The following is a 16,894-nucleotide window of genomic DNA, read 5'->3' as shown; positions in this document are numbered from 1 at the left end:
AAGTTTGATTGATTAACGCCCCTTACGTGCGAATTTCTGTCACATCCTGTCACGTATAAACTGTAGCATTTGCACGGTACGAGTAGTCCATCGCGTGCCGGAGTCGCGGTCTAATTATTCATACGCTACTGTTCGAAAAATTACCCGCGGATTACTCATTTGAGATTATTCGTAGCAATCCTTTCCTCTGGCCACATTTGCTGATGAGTTCTCACCTGCTTAAACCAAATAACAAACTTCAAAAGTGGCTAATATTATTGACTTTGATGTGCGTGTATGTGTGTGTGTGTATATATGTTGACCTTCTTTCACGCCGTACGTAGCCAACCATGTTATATTTAAAAAATATACATCAAGTTCACCTGGAATATTGGTCCGGCCAGCTTTCCAGCTAACGTCCTATATTTGGCTTGCTGCGGAAGCTTCCTGAAAACCGTTTCCGCGATCCTCAAAAGAACCAAGAGGAGTTGCTCCCTGTAAGCAGTCAACAGCAAAATCATTTGACACTCTCGCCCAATCACGATGCAGTCTCGCGCATCCACGAAACCTATTGACGCTTAAATGTATACGTATATTTTTTTACTTAATCCCATGCTGCGAAACAAATTACATAGAATCGCAGACCCACCGCATTAACTGGTAAAAAACAAACAAACCGCTGCTGCTGCCGGTGGCGACAATGTCTTACCAAGTTTGCTTGTTCATGGACGTGTTCATCACCATGTGCCGGTAGATGTTCAGCACTCGTTTGCACATGTCCACGTGCTCGTCCAGAAGCTTGGGGATGTCATTGCTGGGCTCCAGCAGGAAGACGTTAACCGACGTGGTCAGAAACACCTGCGCGCACAGAGACGGGAAGAAACGTCACCGTGCAACGGCGCTCACCCAAGAGAGACGCATTGTTCCGATTACGCAGCCAGCAAGGTTGGCTACGTACGGTACGAAATAAGTTCAACATACATGCATTACTGCGCCTGTCGTCAATCTACCCCTGGATGTAGGCTGGAGGCTTTCGCGCAGTGTGTCGGTCGTGGGGGTTGACCATACTTTACCCCACACTGGGCAGTGGGGGGTAGGTGAGGGGGGGGGGTAAAGGAGTGAGACCTCGGAACCATTGATAGTTTTTCATGAACGGGGAATCTAACTCGGATCGCCGAGTTCATAGGTCAGCGCTATCACTCCACCAAAGATGCAACATGAATATTCATTCACTATGTCGTAAAAACACAGCAAATAAAGCCAATGTACACTTAATAAAGATTTATTTTTTATTTACATTTGTTCGGCAAACAATGGCACGATCGGTTCCGAAAATAAACTGTCTTGAATAAACACACCACGGTGATTGAATACTCAAAGTATAATTTGCAACAGAAGGTAGTTAACAGCTCGCCATGATGGCGAGATGTTAACTCCCTTGCCTGGTATACAGGGGGTCATGTGTTTGATCCAAACCCAGACGCCGGTTGTATATTTGGAATTTGCATGTCTCTCTACTCGTGGTCGCGTGGATTTTTCCCCGGGTCCACGTTGAGAATCAACATCACGAGTTTTTCCGTATTTGGCGGCTATAAATTTCAACACGACGATAAGCCACTTTGTTGAGCTTACCTTTTGTGATGGCCAGATCACTTCTCAAAAAGACCTACATAGCTCAAGTGGACCTTAGCTGGTAAAATGACAGACAGACCTGGTTTTCACCTGAGGACGGCTGCTTGCGTTGTGGCTGAAACGTCGTGAAAATTATTTTGTTTTATTTTTATCATTTTATTACTTCCCTTCTACGTGACTTTACCGAAAGAACCAAGATGATGAATCCCTGCGGTCACGAAAGCTTTAAATCGAAATTTAACAGTTTCATAGTTTAGTTTTAAAGGAAGGCCCTACACACAGATGAGGGCCAAAGGCCTCATCAGCCTCTGGGTTACACGGCCCGTGCACGTGTCAATCTGCTGGAGGGGACGATGACGGGTAGGGGGGGGGGGGGTACGCTCGGGATCGGGCCACTCACCTGCAGGGTGGCCTGCACCCCCGCATAGAGGCTCTTGTTGCCGTCGTCCATCTCCGACGCTTTGTTGATGGCGTCCTCGTAGGAGGAGTTCCGGGTCCAGCTGGGAGTACGCGCGTGCCCTGCGCCACTTTTACTCGACGGCAGTTTTCTCTGGAAGGGTGATACAGGATGAGCAACCAGAGCTATGAACGCTGCGATGTGTGAATGTTAAACTTCGTTTGCGCCGTACGTAGCCAACCAGGTTCGGGGGGGGTACGACAACAAAGGACTGGCACTTGCATCGTCTTTGTGCTGTTTGCCTTTTGGCGTTCCCTGGTCTAACACTGGTGAGACAAGGCCATGAAAAGGCTGTCCTCTGGTCGAGGCCAATCAGTTTCAAAGAAAATTCATATATTATCCGAGCATGTTTTGCCACAAGTCCGTGTGGTTAATGCAGACTTGATGGCTTGTTTGAACATCTTAACACAACTCCTGTTTTGTTGCCAGAAAGGCTAAAACCTCCAAGTTATGTTTCATCAGTAACCTCACCGTCAACGATAATAGCAGCAAAGTCACATTTCCGCCAATTGCCGAGAATGTGGAGAAGCGCAAAACGAGGAAACGAACCACGCTCACGCATGTCGCCGCGAGGACTAATTTGACTGCCATGAGTCTGCAATAAGCTTCCGTGGATTACAAGAAAAATAGCGAAGGAGAGAAAGCGCGCGGCCACGAGACGCATGTACGTTGAACTTCTTTCGCACCGTACGTAGCCAACAGTGCTCATCAGAGATGCGGGAGATGAATGGTATGGGCAGAACATTCATAGAATATGCGTGGGGGAAAAAATCATCATCAGGTCTCAAGCCACGATTCGCCATTCAACAGAAATTCTTACACAATCCCCTTTGGTGACAAGCAGCTTGAAAACTAGAAAAGGTCTCACTGTCATCTTCTGCAAATTAGTTTTCGACGTCCACCCCCCCCCCCCCCCGCCAAAATTCAATGCATTAAAATAATGCAATTAAGGGGTAATGATCTACATATTCAGGGGGGCGCAATTGCAATCTCAAGAATTAATTCATGTCATTGAAGCCGCCTTGTTGGAATCACGAGCTGGCAAATTCGAAGAGGTCTAATTAAAATTAGGATCATTATGTATTTTCATAATAATTTAGAGCCTTTCAACAAAATGCCATTCATCGTTTTTGTGTCTTTTGTTCCCTGCCGTAGATGCAGGTACGACACCTTGAAGATGTGCTATTATTCGGAAAAATATATTAATCTAGACATTTTGTGGTATCATTGCCATCAGGAAAATGGAGCACTCGTTTGACAAACACTGGCACATGGTGATATTTAAAATAAAGCTTAGGTTACGGCAAAGGGCGCAGTTAAATTTTACGATGGCACTCATGCCTCATAAGATGCAACGTGAAATACAAATAGCTCTCATCCTGTAGTAATGTTTCTTTGATGTAGCAAGCAAGCTTGAGAGCCCAGAAGATTTGAAATCTATTTTGTCAACAATTTATATTTTATTTTAGCAGGTAACGCCCATTGAGTTACACAACTCTTTTTTTTTAAGAAGCGAACCTGGCCACAAATGGTAGCTCAACGAGAAGTGGCTTGATAATTGTTTTTTTACCCTTCTATCTGGCAACAAAACTGACACCTTTTTTTGTTTGCATTATGACTGCAGGTATTGTGGTCTATGCAAGCATGACTCTCTGTATAAAAAAAGGTGTCAGTTTTGTTGCCAGATAGAAGGGAAAAAAACAATTATCATATTTTTTACTGGCAAATGAGGTTCCAACGGTGAGAAGTGGCTTCTCGTCGTGAGCAAATGTAGAGCAGCCAAAGACCCGAAACGCGTGATGTTGATTCTAAATGTGAAGGGAAAAACCGGAGGACACGGAGAAAAATCCACGCGACCACGTGAAGAACACGCAAACTCCAAATATACAGGCGTCAGGGTCGGGATCGAACCCACGACCTCCTGTATACCAGGCGAGGGAGTTAACATCCCACCACCGTGGCGCCACGGGGAATCCACACGAGCCGAGTACTCAGCGAGTCATGGGAGAAAATGTTCTTCCTTCAGACCAGCAAGGTGAAGTATGGTCAAACAATGCCCAAGGTTGACAGTTACTGCATGGGGAAGGTATTGATCCAGCAGTGGAGAGACAATAGCTGATCTTCTTGGTTCTTTCGGTAAAGTCATGTAGAAGGGAAGTAATAAAATAATAAAAATAAAACATAATAAAATGAAATAATTCTCACGACGTTTTGGCTACAACGCAAGCAGCCGTCTTTAGGTGAAGAATGAGACACTACCAAGCTAGGAGCTTATATATAAACTGGGTTGGAGGTGGAAGAGCGCCTTAACAAAAAAGAATGTGCATATGAAGAGGAATTTAGCATATTCATGGAAAATGCGTAGGAGGTGGGCGGGGGGGAGTTTCAAAGGCATATTATGCCCATGCATTATGCAGGATCAACAGCACCAAGGGGGGGTGCAGGGAGTAGCATTAACAAAGGAAAGGAATGTTATTGATATGTAGCTGCAGTTACTAAACAACCACGTAGAAAACTAAAGTATAAACTACATAAAAAACTAAAGTATAAACTGCATAGCACCATCAGTATACTTACTATACTCTACAATAAGCTGAGTTACTAACAGCAAGTAATACATTACAATTCTACGTCGTAAAAATTATATAATATGCTTCCATCTAAACTTTATTCTCTTACATCACACGAGCATATATCGTACTATATACTGCCATAGATAAACCCAACATTAAATTATATACTGTATTACTATAAACCACCCTATACCTTATACATTTCAACATAACACTATGTATTATTCTACCCACCCTAATGTGTATCGAAATGGTTTATTACGTCCTTCCAATGATTGCTAAGCCAGAATCCATCTTCTCGGTTAAAATTGTCTCTGTGTTTGTATATGTGGATCGCCTCATGAACGAATCTCTCATGATAGCCAGATGGCTTGCAGAGAACCTCTGTCTTGGAGAAGTCAATGTCATGTGAGCCCACTGAGTTGTAACAGTGATCTGCCACGGCTGAGGTGTTTGTCCTACCGTGTTTCAGGTCAGCTTTATGTTCACGGATGCGGTCCGAGACATGTCGTTTGGTTTCCCCAATGTAACTGCTACCACAGAGGCAACTTAGTTTGTAGACACCAGGGTACTGTATGTCTGGAACCACATCTTTTACAGACGGTACCAGATCACGGATTTTATGTACTGTATTGAATCGGACCTGGATCTTGTGTTTAATCAGGATTTTGGAGATATTTTTTGTGACCCCAGCAATGTAGGGTAAGGTGATGGTCTTGAAAGGCTCCTCAACAGGATCCTTCTTGATGGTTGGAGTGATGGCTTTGCAGATTGTGTAGTCGGAGTAACCATTAGCCTTAAGAGCTTGGCGTACGTGTTTGAGTTCACTGGAAATGTGTTCATGGTCGGAGATGCATTGGGCTCTATGATATAGAGTCTTGATGAGAGAATTCTTCTGGGATGGATGGTGGTGGGAATCCGGTTTTAGATAAGCATCCGTATGGGTGGTTTTCCTGTAGACAGAGTGGCTCATTGAACCATCAGGTCTCCTTTTGATTAGGACATCCAAAAAGGGTAGCTTGCCATCATTTTCGACTTCCATGGTGAATCTGATGGCTGGGTGTATGGAATTGATGTGGTCGAGAAATTGGTCTAGAGCAGGCCGGCCATGTGGCCAGATGACAAAAGTGTCGTCTACGTACCTCTTCCATAAGGTCGGACGTAGAGTGGCAGTCTGGATGGCGTCCGTCTCAAATTTCTCCATGAAGATGTTGGCTACAACCGGAGATAGGGGGGAGCCCATTGGGGTGCCCTCAATTTGCTTGTAGAAAGTTTCATTCCAAGTGAAGTATGTATTGGTTAAGCAGTGTCTCACCAGGGGGGGTACCCCAGCATTCAGTCCTTGATGAACCAAGTCTTCAATGATTGCGATGGTGTCAGGTACAGGAACCTTGGTGAATAAGGAAACCACATCAAAACTGACAAGCAGGTCGTCTGGGGACAGGGCAATCCCCTTGATTGTCGATACCAGGTCAGTAGAGTTTAGTACTGCAGAGGTGGTTTTTCCAGTGAAAGGCCGTAGAATTTCAGACAATAGCTGATGTTTATGATGACAAATGTACATAAGGCCGTGTGTTCTGGACTGGTTTTTGTGTTATGCCATGAGTCGAATTGATTATCATCAATTCCACCGATAATTATCAGTGGAGTCATCAATTACTTAAATAACAGGATGGCCAAGCTCTCGTGTGTACATTCACTTTGCAAGACGTGGCTTATCACGGACACAGACTGCATGCATCAACAGCAGTCTATCGAGTTAACAGCAGTGATTCGGCTTTTGGCACTGCAGACGTAAAGCTTTGGAATGCCTTGCCTTTGCTAATAAGACAGTAAGAGTCGTTTGATATATTTCAGTCTGTCTTTAAAACTCACCTCTTTAAATTGGCCTTTAACCCCCCCCCCAGAGTTCTGGCTGTTGACCACGCAGGTTTTCTTAATTTCCTGCTCTCCATACACGGTGGCGCACTGAGATATACGAATGAAGTGCGCCTAACAAGTGTCAATAATTATTAAAAACGGACAGCACCACCGTGGATTTCTAGCGGCCCCAGCAAATGTGCAAAGAGAGGCACCGTCCCCCCCTCCCTACTCGACGTGCGCACGCGCAAATCCCAGTCTTTCCTTCTGAACATGAGCTTCTTAGGATTTCTACCTCGGCTCCGTTGCTGTCGCTCTCCGCCGTCCTGGCCTTGGCGCCGCTGGCCGACGGCGGGCGAAGGTGAGGAGGCGGTGCCTCCTCGGGCTCCTTCATGAAGAGCGGCCGCTCCCCCTGCTGGATCCACTCCTGGTACACGCGCACCACCTTGCGGATGGCTGCCGCCTCGCAGATGGGCAACAGGAAAGCCTGCACACACCCCCCCCCCCCCCCCCGCACAGAGGAGAGAACCGTGAGCCCCGCGAACACGGTGGCGAGATGTTAACTACCTCGCCTGGTGGACAGAAGGTCGTGGCTTCGAGCCCGACCTCCGACGCCTGTATATTTGGAATTTGCATGTGCTCCCCGTGGCTGCGTGGATTTTTCTCCAGGTCCTCCGGTTTTATCCTTCCACATTTGGAAACATGCGTTTAGAGTATTTGGCTACTAAAATGTCGTTCACGTGATAAGCCTCTTCATTGAGCTGTCATTTGTGGCCAGGTCGCTTCTGAAAAAAAGAGCTACATAGCTCAGTGGGCCTTACCTGGCAAAAATAAAAAGAGTGTTAAAGTTTAGAGCGAGTTCAAAAACGTTCAGGTCAATGACGCCGCGTGGCCTTGAAAAGAAAAGGGCGATGTGCCGGGGCGACAGCCCTTCTTGTCTCTAGTGTCGGTCGCTGGTGGGTGGCCAAGGAGAGCACGTGTTTCTTCTGTCTTGTGTGTACACGCTCCCGTTTGCATTGTCGTTGCTATGAGCTATTTAGCTTTGCCGGGTAAAACAAACGTATTTTAGTTTGTTCTGTCCCATTTGTTCCGCGAGTCTAAATGTAGCGCGAGCACATAATGGCCATTAATCGTACGTAGTTCGACGCTTTACCCGACGGTGGTCCGTACATTGCGCAGCCGGATAAGCAATGAGGTTTCGGCTAACTTGCAATGCAGAGGTCACGTGGGTTTGAATACAAACGATGGTGAAAACGCGAAATGCGTTCGCAACAACACTCGGAACAATTGAATACACAATCCCCAGCAGGATCTATTGTGCTGCGAAATTCCACCTTGTTGCGACACATCGCAATCCCACGTGATGCAACAACGTATGAAAACAATCCACTCCTGCTGCGTAACCATTACACGTGGATGTGAAAGAGGAATGTGGTGGGGAGCTTAGCGCACTGCCGCTGTTAACCCCGTGACCCATTCCAGGTCACAGCAAATAAACTATGTAACATGATTTTTGTTCCTGAGTAGTAAGTGCTATTTTCTAAATGCTTATGCCTCAAAAGCATAGAAAATGTCTATTAATCCCCACAAACTTTGCTTTTTTGACCAGGACTTTATGTGAAGGAATAACACAAATGCACACATTTTCTCATTGAAAATAGGTACATTTCAAAATATCACTGTGCTGGTCACAAAAGCAAAGTTTGTGGGGAATAATAGCCATTTTCTGTACTTTTGAGGCATAAACATTTAGATAACATTTACAACCCAGGAACAAAAAGAATATTTTTTTTGCTACACAGTGATATATCAGTGCAATCTACACCCCCCCCCCCTCTGGCTGCCACCACCACCAATACAGGCTTCAACAACCCACAGTGACCAGCGTGGTGAAGTATGGTCAATTTAACACGTAGGCTTTCGTGACCAATATTATTCATAATAAAAGGTTTTTGGGTTATATCGCGTTATTTATAAATGTGTCGTAACCCTCCACCACCCGACGTTTCGCTGGTAATTGCATCCAGCATCATCGGGCAATTTGCCAGAATAGTGAAGCCCTCCACTTGCTCCCGGTCTTAAATAGAGCAGCAGCAGGGTGACGTCATCATCTAACCCGATCAGATGCAGAGATCACAAGCGGAAAGGGGGGTATTGTAATTATATAATAGATTAGTAATCAGTTAATTGTTACGATTAGTAATCAGTTGTAGATTAGTAATTAGTTGTAATGTGTATCATTTAATAACTGAACCCAATCACTATAACCAATCTGAAGCGTATTATTAAATAATACATATTACAATTAATTATAGGGGAAACACTAATTAACCCATTACTAACGTAGTATGTAATTACAATAACCCCCCCCCATCCGCCACCTCTGATTTCTGCACCAGATTGGGTTAAATGATGACGTCACCCTGCTGCTGCTCTATTTAAGACCGGGAGCAGGTGGATGGCTTCACTATTCTGGAAAATTGCCTGATGATGCTGGATGTAATTACCAGCGAAACGTCGTACTCAAAAAATGTAAATGTTGTGGATTCACTCTTCAACACACCGGTGGGCTAAAACAGTGAACTATTTGTAAATTGTCAACCGTAACACATTATTTACTGATTGGCCATGTCGGGTGGTGGAGGGTTACAACACATTTATAAACCACGCGATCTAACCAAAAAACCTTTATTATGAAGTATGGACACGTAATCCACACAACCGACATGGCATGGGGAGAGCTCCATGCAGCAGTGGATTGAAAAAAAAGGACATCACAAACGTTGTATTCCATCAACACCCGGCCGCCTTTGTCTTCCCAGTTGCGAAGTTTACTACACACCGCACCAGGTACTCATTTGAGGATGAGTTGACCTAGGGGAGGCCCAGAACCGGTTCAGATAATCGTCACCGGAGTTGGTCGTGAGCGAGAATCTAACTCGGGTCGGCGGGTTCGTAGCGCAGTGCAGTAACCGCTGCGCCACCACTCCCCAGACACTTACACAAAGACAAATAACATACATATCGATATGCACACCATACCACTTTACACTGACTGTGCAGAAAATTGGCACAGTAGGGGGTACAGCTGGTGCATCTACCGATCATCTAAGTCGGCCAAACCATTGCACCTGGGCCCATCCCGAGACCTCCTGTTAGCAAGCCTTCGACACTTCATGTGGCCTCAAAGTGCACTTGGCCTGGCACAGGCGCCATGGTGACGTCACCGTCACTTAGTGGCGAATGAGCGGGTATTGGCATAGGTTGTGTGTGTAGGTCATCCACACTCAGTGCTGCTGCACCACCTCCTGGACAGAGTGGAGCATTGCGCTGACACATTTGCTCCGCGATCTGACAACCGTCAATCGTTAAAAAAGGGTAAGCCAATGCTGAGCACTTCAAACGCGGTATAGTCTAAGCATTCACTGAGACAATGGTGCACGTTTCTTCAAAGCTCAAGTGCTTAAATTGGAAAATTATTCACGTGAACAAGACAATGCTGTGAGCCAAACTAAATAACATTTGATGACTTGACAACCAAAAATAATTTCCCTAAATATTTATTCATGCCTAAGCAATTGCCTTATTTTTTGTGGATAAACAAAAACACTCCGGCGAAACATTTAAAGAAATGTCAACTGTTCTACGGGATACCGTACAAAGTAACGGAAAAAATAACCAGTCTGGCTTACACCCACACTGTAGAATGAAACAAGTATAACCCGTAAAAACAAAGTTTTTCACTATAAATCCTTTATATGCGTGGCGGCTAGAGTCCTCTCGTCCTCTGGCGTGAGATGGCTGCCACCTATGGGTCAGATGATTGCATGGCACCATTAAGCAATTGGTAATTAAATATAATATTTTTGTCCCAAAAAGTGTAAAATTTTGGGAAAAAAATTTCACGAACATTAATTGTCACGCACAACGAGTCTGTGTGGAAAATGTCAGCTCGATTGGATCACGGAAGTGGGTTAAAAAACGACCGAAAGATTTGCACGGTCATAAGCAAGCAAGCAAGTGAACTTAATATAAAGGATTTAAAAACAGGCAGGAGGGCGATACAGGATGGGGAATTAACAAGTTTTGTTTGTATAAACTTGCGTGCTATATTGGTGGGGATATGCTTGCTGGGAGCAGCGCTGGGCAGAAAAATCCACAGCTGTAATATATAATCCTTTTCCTTCTTTGTTATTTCAATTATTCGTTTTAAGAGCACATACTACAATATCCCTGTTAAAGTCGGGGGGAGGCGATCCTAAAAGGTGTGATGACAAACATCGAAACGACAAAAATCTCAGCGCTTTACAGGGTAGCATGTGGTGGAGGTGAAGGCTGAGAGGCGAGGATACAACAAAGGACGGACGATGATGCTGTCAGCGATGTCAGCGTGGGGTTGAAATGACGGAAATCAGGCAGCGGTATTAATAATAAAGTTACGACGTATTTGCGAAACGGGAGACGCTACACACACTAACACGCACGCGCAACGACGTGCAATGTCACACACACGGGGCGCGGCGCTGCTGACCTGGCGGAAGACTTCGATGACGAAGTTGACGTTCTCGCGCGACGAGTGGAAGACCTTGCGCGCGATCTCGGCGTCCGACAGGTGCTCCTCGTCCACGCTGCACAGGCTGGAGGTGCTGGGCTCGCGCTCCGTCAGCGTGCTCGTGTTCGAGTGCGACTGCTGCTCCTGCCCCTCGGGCTGGGAGCCGCTACCCGCGCCGCCGCCGCCACCTCCACCGACGCCGCTGCCGCCGGCACTGAGCGCCATCGCTACCCCGGGGCCGCTACCGCCACCGCCACCAACGCCGCCACAGCCACCACCGTTCCCGCCTGTCCCTCCTCCTCCTCCCCCCATCACGCTGTCGCGCGTCTCGCCAACGCACACCCGCTGCTCCTCCGCGATCGCGTAGCCCGCCGCTGCTCGCTTTCGGCCACCAAACGGGGAGAGACGCGCGCGCGCAAGCGTTGAGCAGGCGCGGCGATTGAGCCGTCGCAGCACACGCGGCGCGCGCGTGAGAATTTACAAACGACGACGAGTGCAAAGTGATTGCAAATAAAATTATTTTGTTGCATATAGGCTAACGGTGCACACATCTGTACACGTGAAACGGAACAGAGACAATTTGATCCTACCTCCACTATCCAGTTATTGTTAAACGGGGGGAGGGGGTTGGGTAGGGGACAGCCCCCACTGTCATGCCACATGGCAAAGTCAAAAAGCCTTGAACCGAGAGAGCAATTGCTGGCATGGCACACAAGGCGGGGTTGGTGGGTGGCCAGCACGGCCAAGTAATCAACACAACCAACATGGCATGGGGAGAGCTCCATCAAGCAGTGGATTGACAAAGGGACATACATCGTTATTAAGGGCATAATGTATCAAAAAAATGTTGTGTTCCATCGGCACCGCGCCTGGCCGCGATATTTACACGTGGGCTTCGCGGTGGCAAGATGTTAACTACCTCGCCTGATATGCAGGAGGTCGTGGGCTCGATCCTGACCTTGACGCCTGCTGCTGTATATTTGGAGTTTGCATGTTCTATCTCCCCGTGGTCACGTGGATTTTTCTCCGGGTCCTCCGGTTTTTCCCTCCACATTTAGAATCAACATGCGCTTAGAATATTTGGCCGCGATAAATGTACACACGTTGATAAGCCACTTCGCTGAACCATCATGTGTGATGGACAGATCGCTTTCGAAAAAGAGCTATAGAGCTCAGCGGGCCTTACCTGGGGTAAATTTTAAATAGTTTTTTAATAGTTCAACGGCAGCGGGCGGCTGCAGGAATTTGCCCACGTGTAAACAACGATCAAATTATTTACGTAGCAGGCTTTACATTAGTGTCTCCTGTTTGGATTTTCAGTGCTGTTTAGTTGAGACAGTCCACCATCACGCGACGCTGACCAACCTGAATGTTCTTTGGCACGTCCTCCCCGTCGACGCCGGGCAGCTTGGGGATGGCGATGGGCTTGGACTCGAGCCAGAAGGCGACGAGCCACTTGACGACGGAGACGCGTGCCGCCAGGAAGGGCTCCTTGGTGCAGTAGATGGCGTGGTTGGTCTCGGCGTCCTTGCCGATGAGGACATAGTGAGGCTTCGACCTCCACTGGGGGATGTCTGTGTGCGGGAGGGCAAAGACAAAGGTCGCCCACCCCCAACACCGTATTGCCTCCCAACAGATTGTTGGGGAAAGTGCCGTTAGCGAGTAGCACCTATGAAGGCCCGAACTGCACACGAGGGGGTAGGTCGCCAGCACCGTGGCCGGTTTCCATCGTCTCCCCAGTGGCGATGATTACAAACCGCGCGCACCTCCGATTGGCGCGGTTGGCTACGGTGTAAATAAATGTCAACATACATACATGCATTTGAGGCCGAGTCGACCTAGGGGATGCCCGGGACCGGTTCAGACAATCGTCACTGGTTGGTGGCCGTGAGCGGGAATCGAACTCGGATGGCCGAGTTCGTAGCGCAGCGTAGCGCTAACCGCTACACCACCGCTCCCTACCCACTGGAGAGAGCGCGGAATAATGAACGGCGCTCTTGGGTCGTGGAGGCGAAACGCTTGCGTGCGAGTTCACGGTCGCGCCGTCCTTAGTTCCTGGACGAACTTCTGGCACCGCGGAGCGAAACGTTGCGACGTCACACGGCCAACAACACGCGGTACAATCCGGAAAACACATCGGAAGCCTGAGCATCTGTTGAGTTCTGTCCATCATTTGTTCCCAAACACAGTACAGTTTGGGGGGTTATATTCTCCCGGACACACGGTAATATGCCTCCGGTCTCAACTTGTAGAACTATGAATAAAAACATACTTCTTAGGCAACATCTGCAACTGTCCCAGACGAAGATCAATGCATGCAAACTGGCGTTGTGAAACATTACATTATTTACGTATTCACCATTGTGTTTGACTGATCGAAGCGTTCATTGTAATACTTGTAAAGCACTTGTGCAAGTTATATAATAAAAACATTCATATGCGTGTCATCATGCGCTCACTATGTGCGGATTTATGTTAAGGAGACAGCCTTGCAAATGAGCAGTTCTATCTCAAGAGATTATCCAGGTTCAGTTAATTTTTTTTCATTTATTAGGTATAGCCCTGTGAGCCATGCGAACCTTGACTCGGGTGCAACCGCAACAAACAAAAACTAAAACGAAGGGACTAAATATGATTGCATCTCAAAATGTTGAACAGAAGTGGGACATGGACATCCTGGAAAAAGGAGACATCTGCTTGTGAGAAAGAGAGAAAAACAGTGGTAGGCAGAGGGCTCAGATTATGAAACTAAACGAATATAAACAAAACTATTTCATTTACCAGGTAAAGCTCACTGAGCTATTTCAGAGGTAAACTGGCCACAGATTATAGCTCATCAAAGAGGCTTCACCATCACACGTGGGAATTTATAGGAGTGACCAAATACTCTGAACGATTGTTTCTCAATGTGGAGGGAAAAACCGGAGGGTCCAGACAAAATTCCACGCGACCACTGGGAGAACATGCAAACCTCCAAACATACAACAGGCGTCAGCGTCGGGATTGAACCCACGACCTCCTTGCATACCAGGCAAAGGGGATAACATCTCACCACTGCCCAGCGCCCCACTACAGGGGCAGCAGAGGAGAAAGCCGATGGCTGCTGCCAAAAGGAAAACCGTCACACTTTGGCACAGCGGAAGAAAAACAAACAAATAGAGCAAACATTTTACACGGCATTTACTGCACTGCTTTCTGTCCTGCACCGATACGCCCGTGAAGAGCAGAATAAAAAAAACTACGCACCCAGGTCGCACCTTGTAAAAGAGGCAAGGTTTCACGCGCCTCAACAGGATCATTTAATCTCCCGCTTAAGCTATTCCGATTTGGTCACATTCCGATATATTTGAACGTGTTCATCTTTCTTAAACAATTCACAATTATTAAAGGTGCACGTGGAACACGTATGTGTCCTGCGCTGCCCAGCGGCTCGCGAAGACGATGTTGCCAGAAATTTGGCGCCACACGAAAATAAACATGACCCCACCCTCCGTCCAAAGCAGCAGCGCGTACTTCCTGTCAACAGGCAGAGAGAGGAGAGAACATACCGATGACCGGGTGATACAAGCTGATTTCCCACGAGAAGCCGGGGAAGATGTAAGGCAAGTAGAAGTTTTTGAAGTTCACAAAGAGGAACGCGAATCCCCTCTCCTGATTTTCCTTGTCCCTCCACTCCAAGCTCTTGGCCTGCACAGGGCACAGCGCAGCAGTGTGGTCGGACAAAGACGCTTGTGGCAAAGCTGGTGTCCCGTAAAGTGCCACGCACACCACAGGGCCGTTGGTGAATCCACTGCTGAATGAAGGTCTCCCCTGGGTCACGGGGGTGGGGGGTTATCCGAGTTCAGTTTGATTAAAAAAATTGTTTAGTTTCATTACATTTTTAGTGACTTGCTTATCTATCCCATACTCCTATCATATTTTTTTTTTATTGTTTGTTGATTTACTTATACTGGATTCCTTATACTGGATTCCTCCAGCATAAGTAAATATTTTGATTCTGAGTTTATATCCCCACGCTGGTTGGTGCGGGTTGCTAGAGGCGGACAGCGCAGAAGGAAAGAAATGTAAATGTCAGCACTGCCCTCTGTTGCCCAACAGTTATCCTCCCAGCCCGATCACAGCCTGTTTGTGGGTCGTGGAGATGGTCCCACATCCGAGCACTATCCACCAGGCTCAACCCTGCTCAGTTTCCTAGATATGATAACATTGGGCACATTCCGATATATTTGAAGGTGTTTATTTTTCTTAAACAATTCACAGTTATTAAAGGTGCACGTGGAACAAGCCAAGATTTCAGCAGGGCAACCCGAGCTTTTGCTTCATAAAGCCTACTATGACATTGTAAAATGGCACGATACGTCTTAATAATTGTAATCGCTCACTCAGAAGCAGATGACTCACCTGGTTCACCATGTACTTTAACAGTGCATCCAAGAAGTAGATTGTGGGATCTTCCTGAGCTTTGTCAGATGACTGTGGTGGAATGAGTGGCGTTATCTCTTCCGGAATAACTTGGGCTGCGTGGAAGGAGGAGTGTACAGATGAGTCAATAATGTTCGTCAAGTCGCCGCTTAGCGTGAGATGTTTACACTAAAACACGGTTTCGCTATAACGCGGTTCTTCCATTAGGGAACACTTTTCTAACAAAGCGGAATGCGCACACCGTTATAATGCGGAACGCGCACACCGCTATAACGTGGAACACGATACTGTTATAACGCGAAATGCACACACCGTTATAACGCGGAACGCACACCGTTATAACACAGAACGAGCGCACCGTTATAACGCGGAACGTGCACACCGTTATAATGCCCACACCGTTATAACGCGGTCCATGATGAACTACTTTCTTGAGCTGCACGCCTGAGCGGTACAGTGATACAGTACACGCCATCTCACTTTCTGTGTGTACATCGCCAAACTTGTTAAACGAGCACTTCCTGTATATGTTCATGAGAGAAAACCTGAAAGATTCCATGCTTTGTGTTACATTAAAAAAACGAATCGCTACTTTAACTATTGCATTGCACTGGGATTACAGAATCGGAATATAGATTTTTTCTGAATGAAGCCGATTAGCTATGTGGCTCTTTCTCACAGATTTCCAATGGGGTTCCCTGCTCAAATGAAACGAGGCGGTGCTAATCTCCTCCTATTTACAGACCTAAACCGTTGGTGGAAATTCCACATTATTATGTCGGGGGTGAGTCTATCTAAAGGACAACCACTGTTGACTCTCAACAAAGTGGTACCTATTTTATTGACTCTTTTACGGGATGATGGGCTGAACCAAACCCCAAATAACCAGGATTGGAACTCGCGCTGTTGCGATTGCGAGTAGCCCATTCGACCACTAATCCACCTGGTTGGACATCTAGAAACGATACGTGACTTACACAGGCACATCAGCAACGTGACGCCTGACACCACGTGAATTACATCCGACTCATTATTTTATTGCAGTAAGCCAGCCTGGTATCTGGTTATGGAGTGGTCTACGTTATTACGCTTTAGTAAGCAAGCAGCCTCAGCGCAACAATTAACCGAGGGTGTAATTGGATATGCAGCCAAATTACAGTCGGCTCTCTTTGCGAAGGGTAAATAGAGGTTGTCAGTCACCGTATCCTTGCTTCTTAATTATATCTATGAACCACTGTACACTTTTGTTTTTCCAAAAACATTTCTGGGTAGAAGTGGAGCGGTTAGAGGGTGCAATGAACACGGCGACCTGAACTCAATTCCCAGTCATGGCGAACATTGGTCGCGAGCCCTACCTGCAACCAGTCCTTGGCACCTGCGGCCCCTACCTCCCCCCCACCTCGCCCCCCCTTTCCAACC

The 16,894-nt window shown here is 46.9% G+C and overlaps 1 protein-coding gene across 4 annotated transcripts in view; it reads right to left on the bottom strand.

Moving 5' to 3' along the window:
- Nucleotides 1-16,894, bottom strand: part of LOC144723543 (ral GTPase-activating protein subunit alpha-1-like) — a 74,942-nt gene that overhangs the window by 38,347 nt on the left and 19,701 nt on the right. For all 4 annotated transcript variants that reach the window (XM_078602373.1, XM_078602374.1, XM_078602375.1 and 1 more), the window contains exons 7-14: nucleotides 15,455-15,570; nucleotides 14,602-14,740; nucleotides 12,419-12,627; nucleotides 11,033-11,434; nucleotides 6,797-6,988; nucleotides 2,012-2,161; nucleotides 689-837; nucleotides 363-474 (exon numbers count right to left, since the gene is read on the bottom strand). In XM_078602373.1, coding sequence (XP_078458499.1) covers nucleotides 363-474; nucleotides 689-837; nucleotides 2,012-2,161; nucleotides 6,797-6,988; nucleotides 11,033-11,434; nucleotides 12,419-12,627; nucleotides 14,602-14,740; nucleotides 15,455-15,570 — 1,469 coding nt within the window. The remainder of the gene's footprint in view (nucleotides 1-362; nucleotides 475-688; nucleotides 838-2,011; nucleotides 2,162-6,796; nucleotides 6,989-11,032; nucleotides 11,435-12,418; nucleotides 12,628-14,601; nucleotides 14,741-15,454; nucleotides 15,571-16,894) is intronic.

Source organism: Lampetra planeri, chromosome 18, assembly GCF_965212315.1.
Source record: "Lampetra planeri chromosome 18, kcLamPlan1.2.h2, whole genome shotgun sequence".
NCBI classification, from domain to species: domain Eukaryota; kingdom Metazoa; phylum Chordata; class Hyperoartia; order Petromyzontiformes; family Petromyzontidae; genus Lampetra; species Lampetra planeri.
The sequence above is the reverse complement of the archived record's forward strand: the minus strand, read 5'-3'. Positions and strand labels throughout refer to the sequence as shown.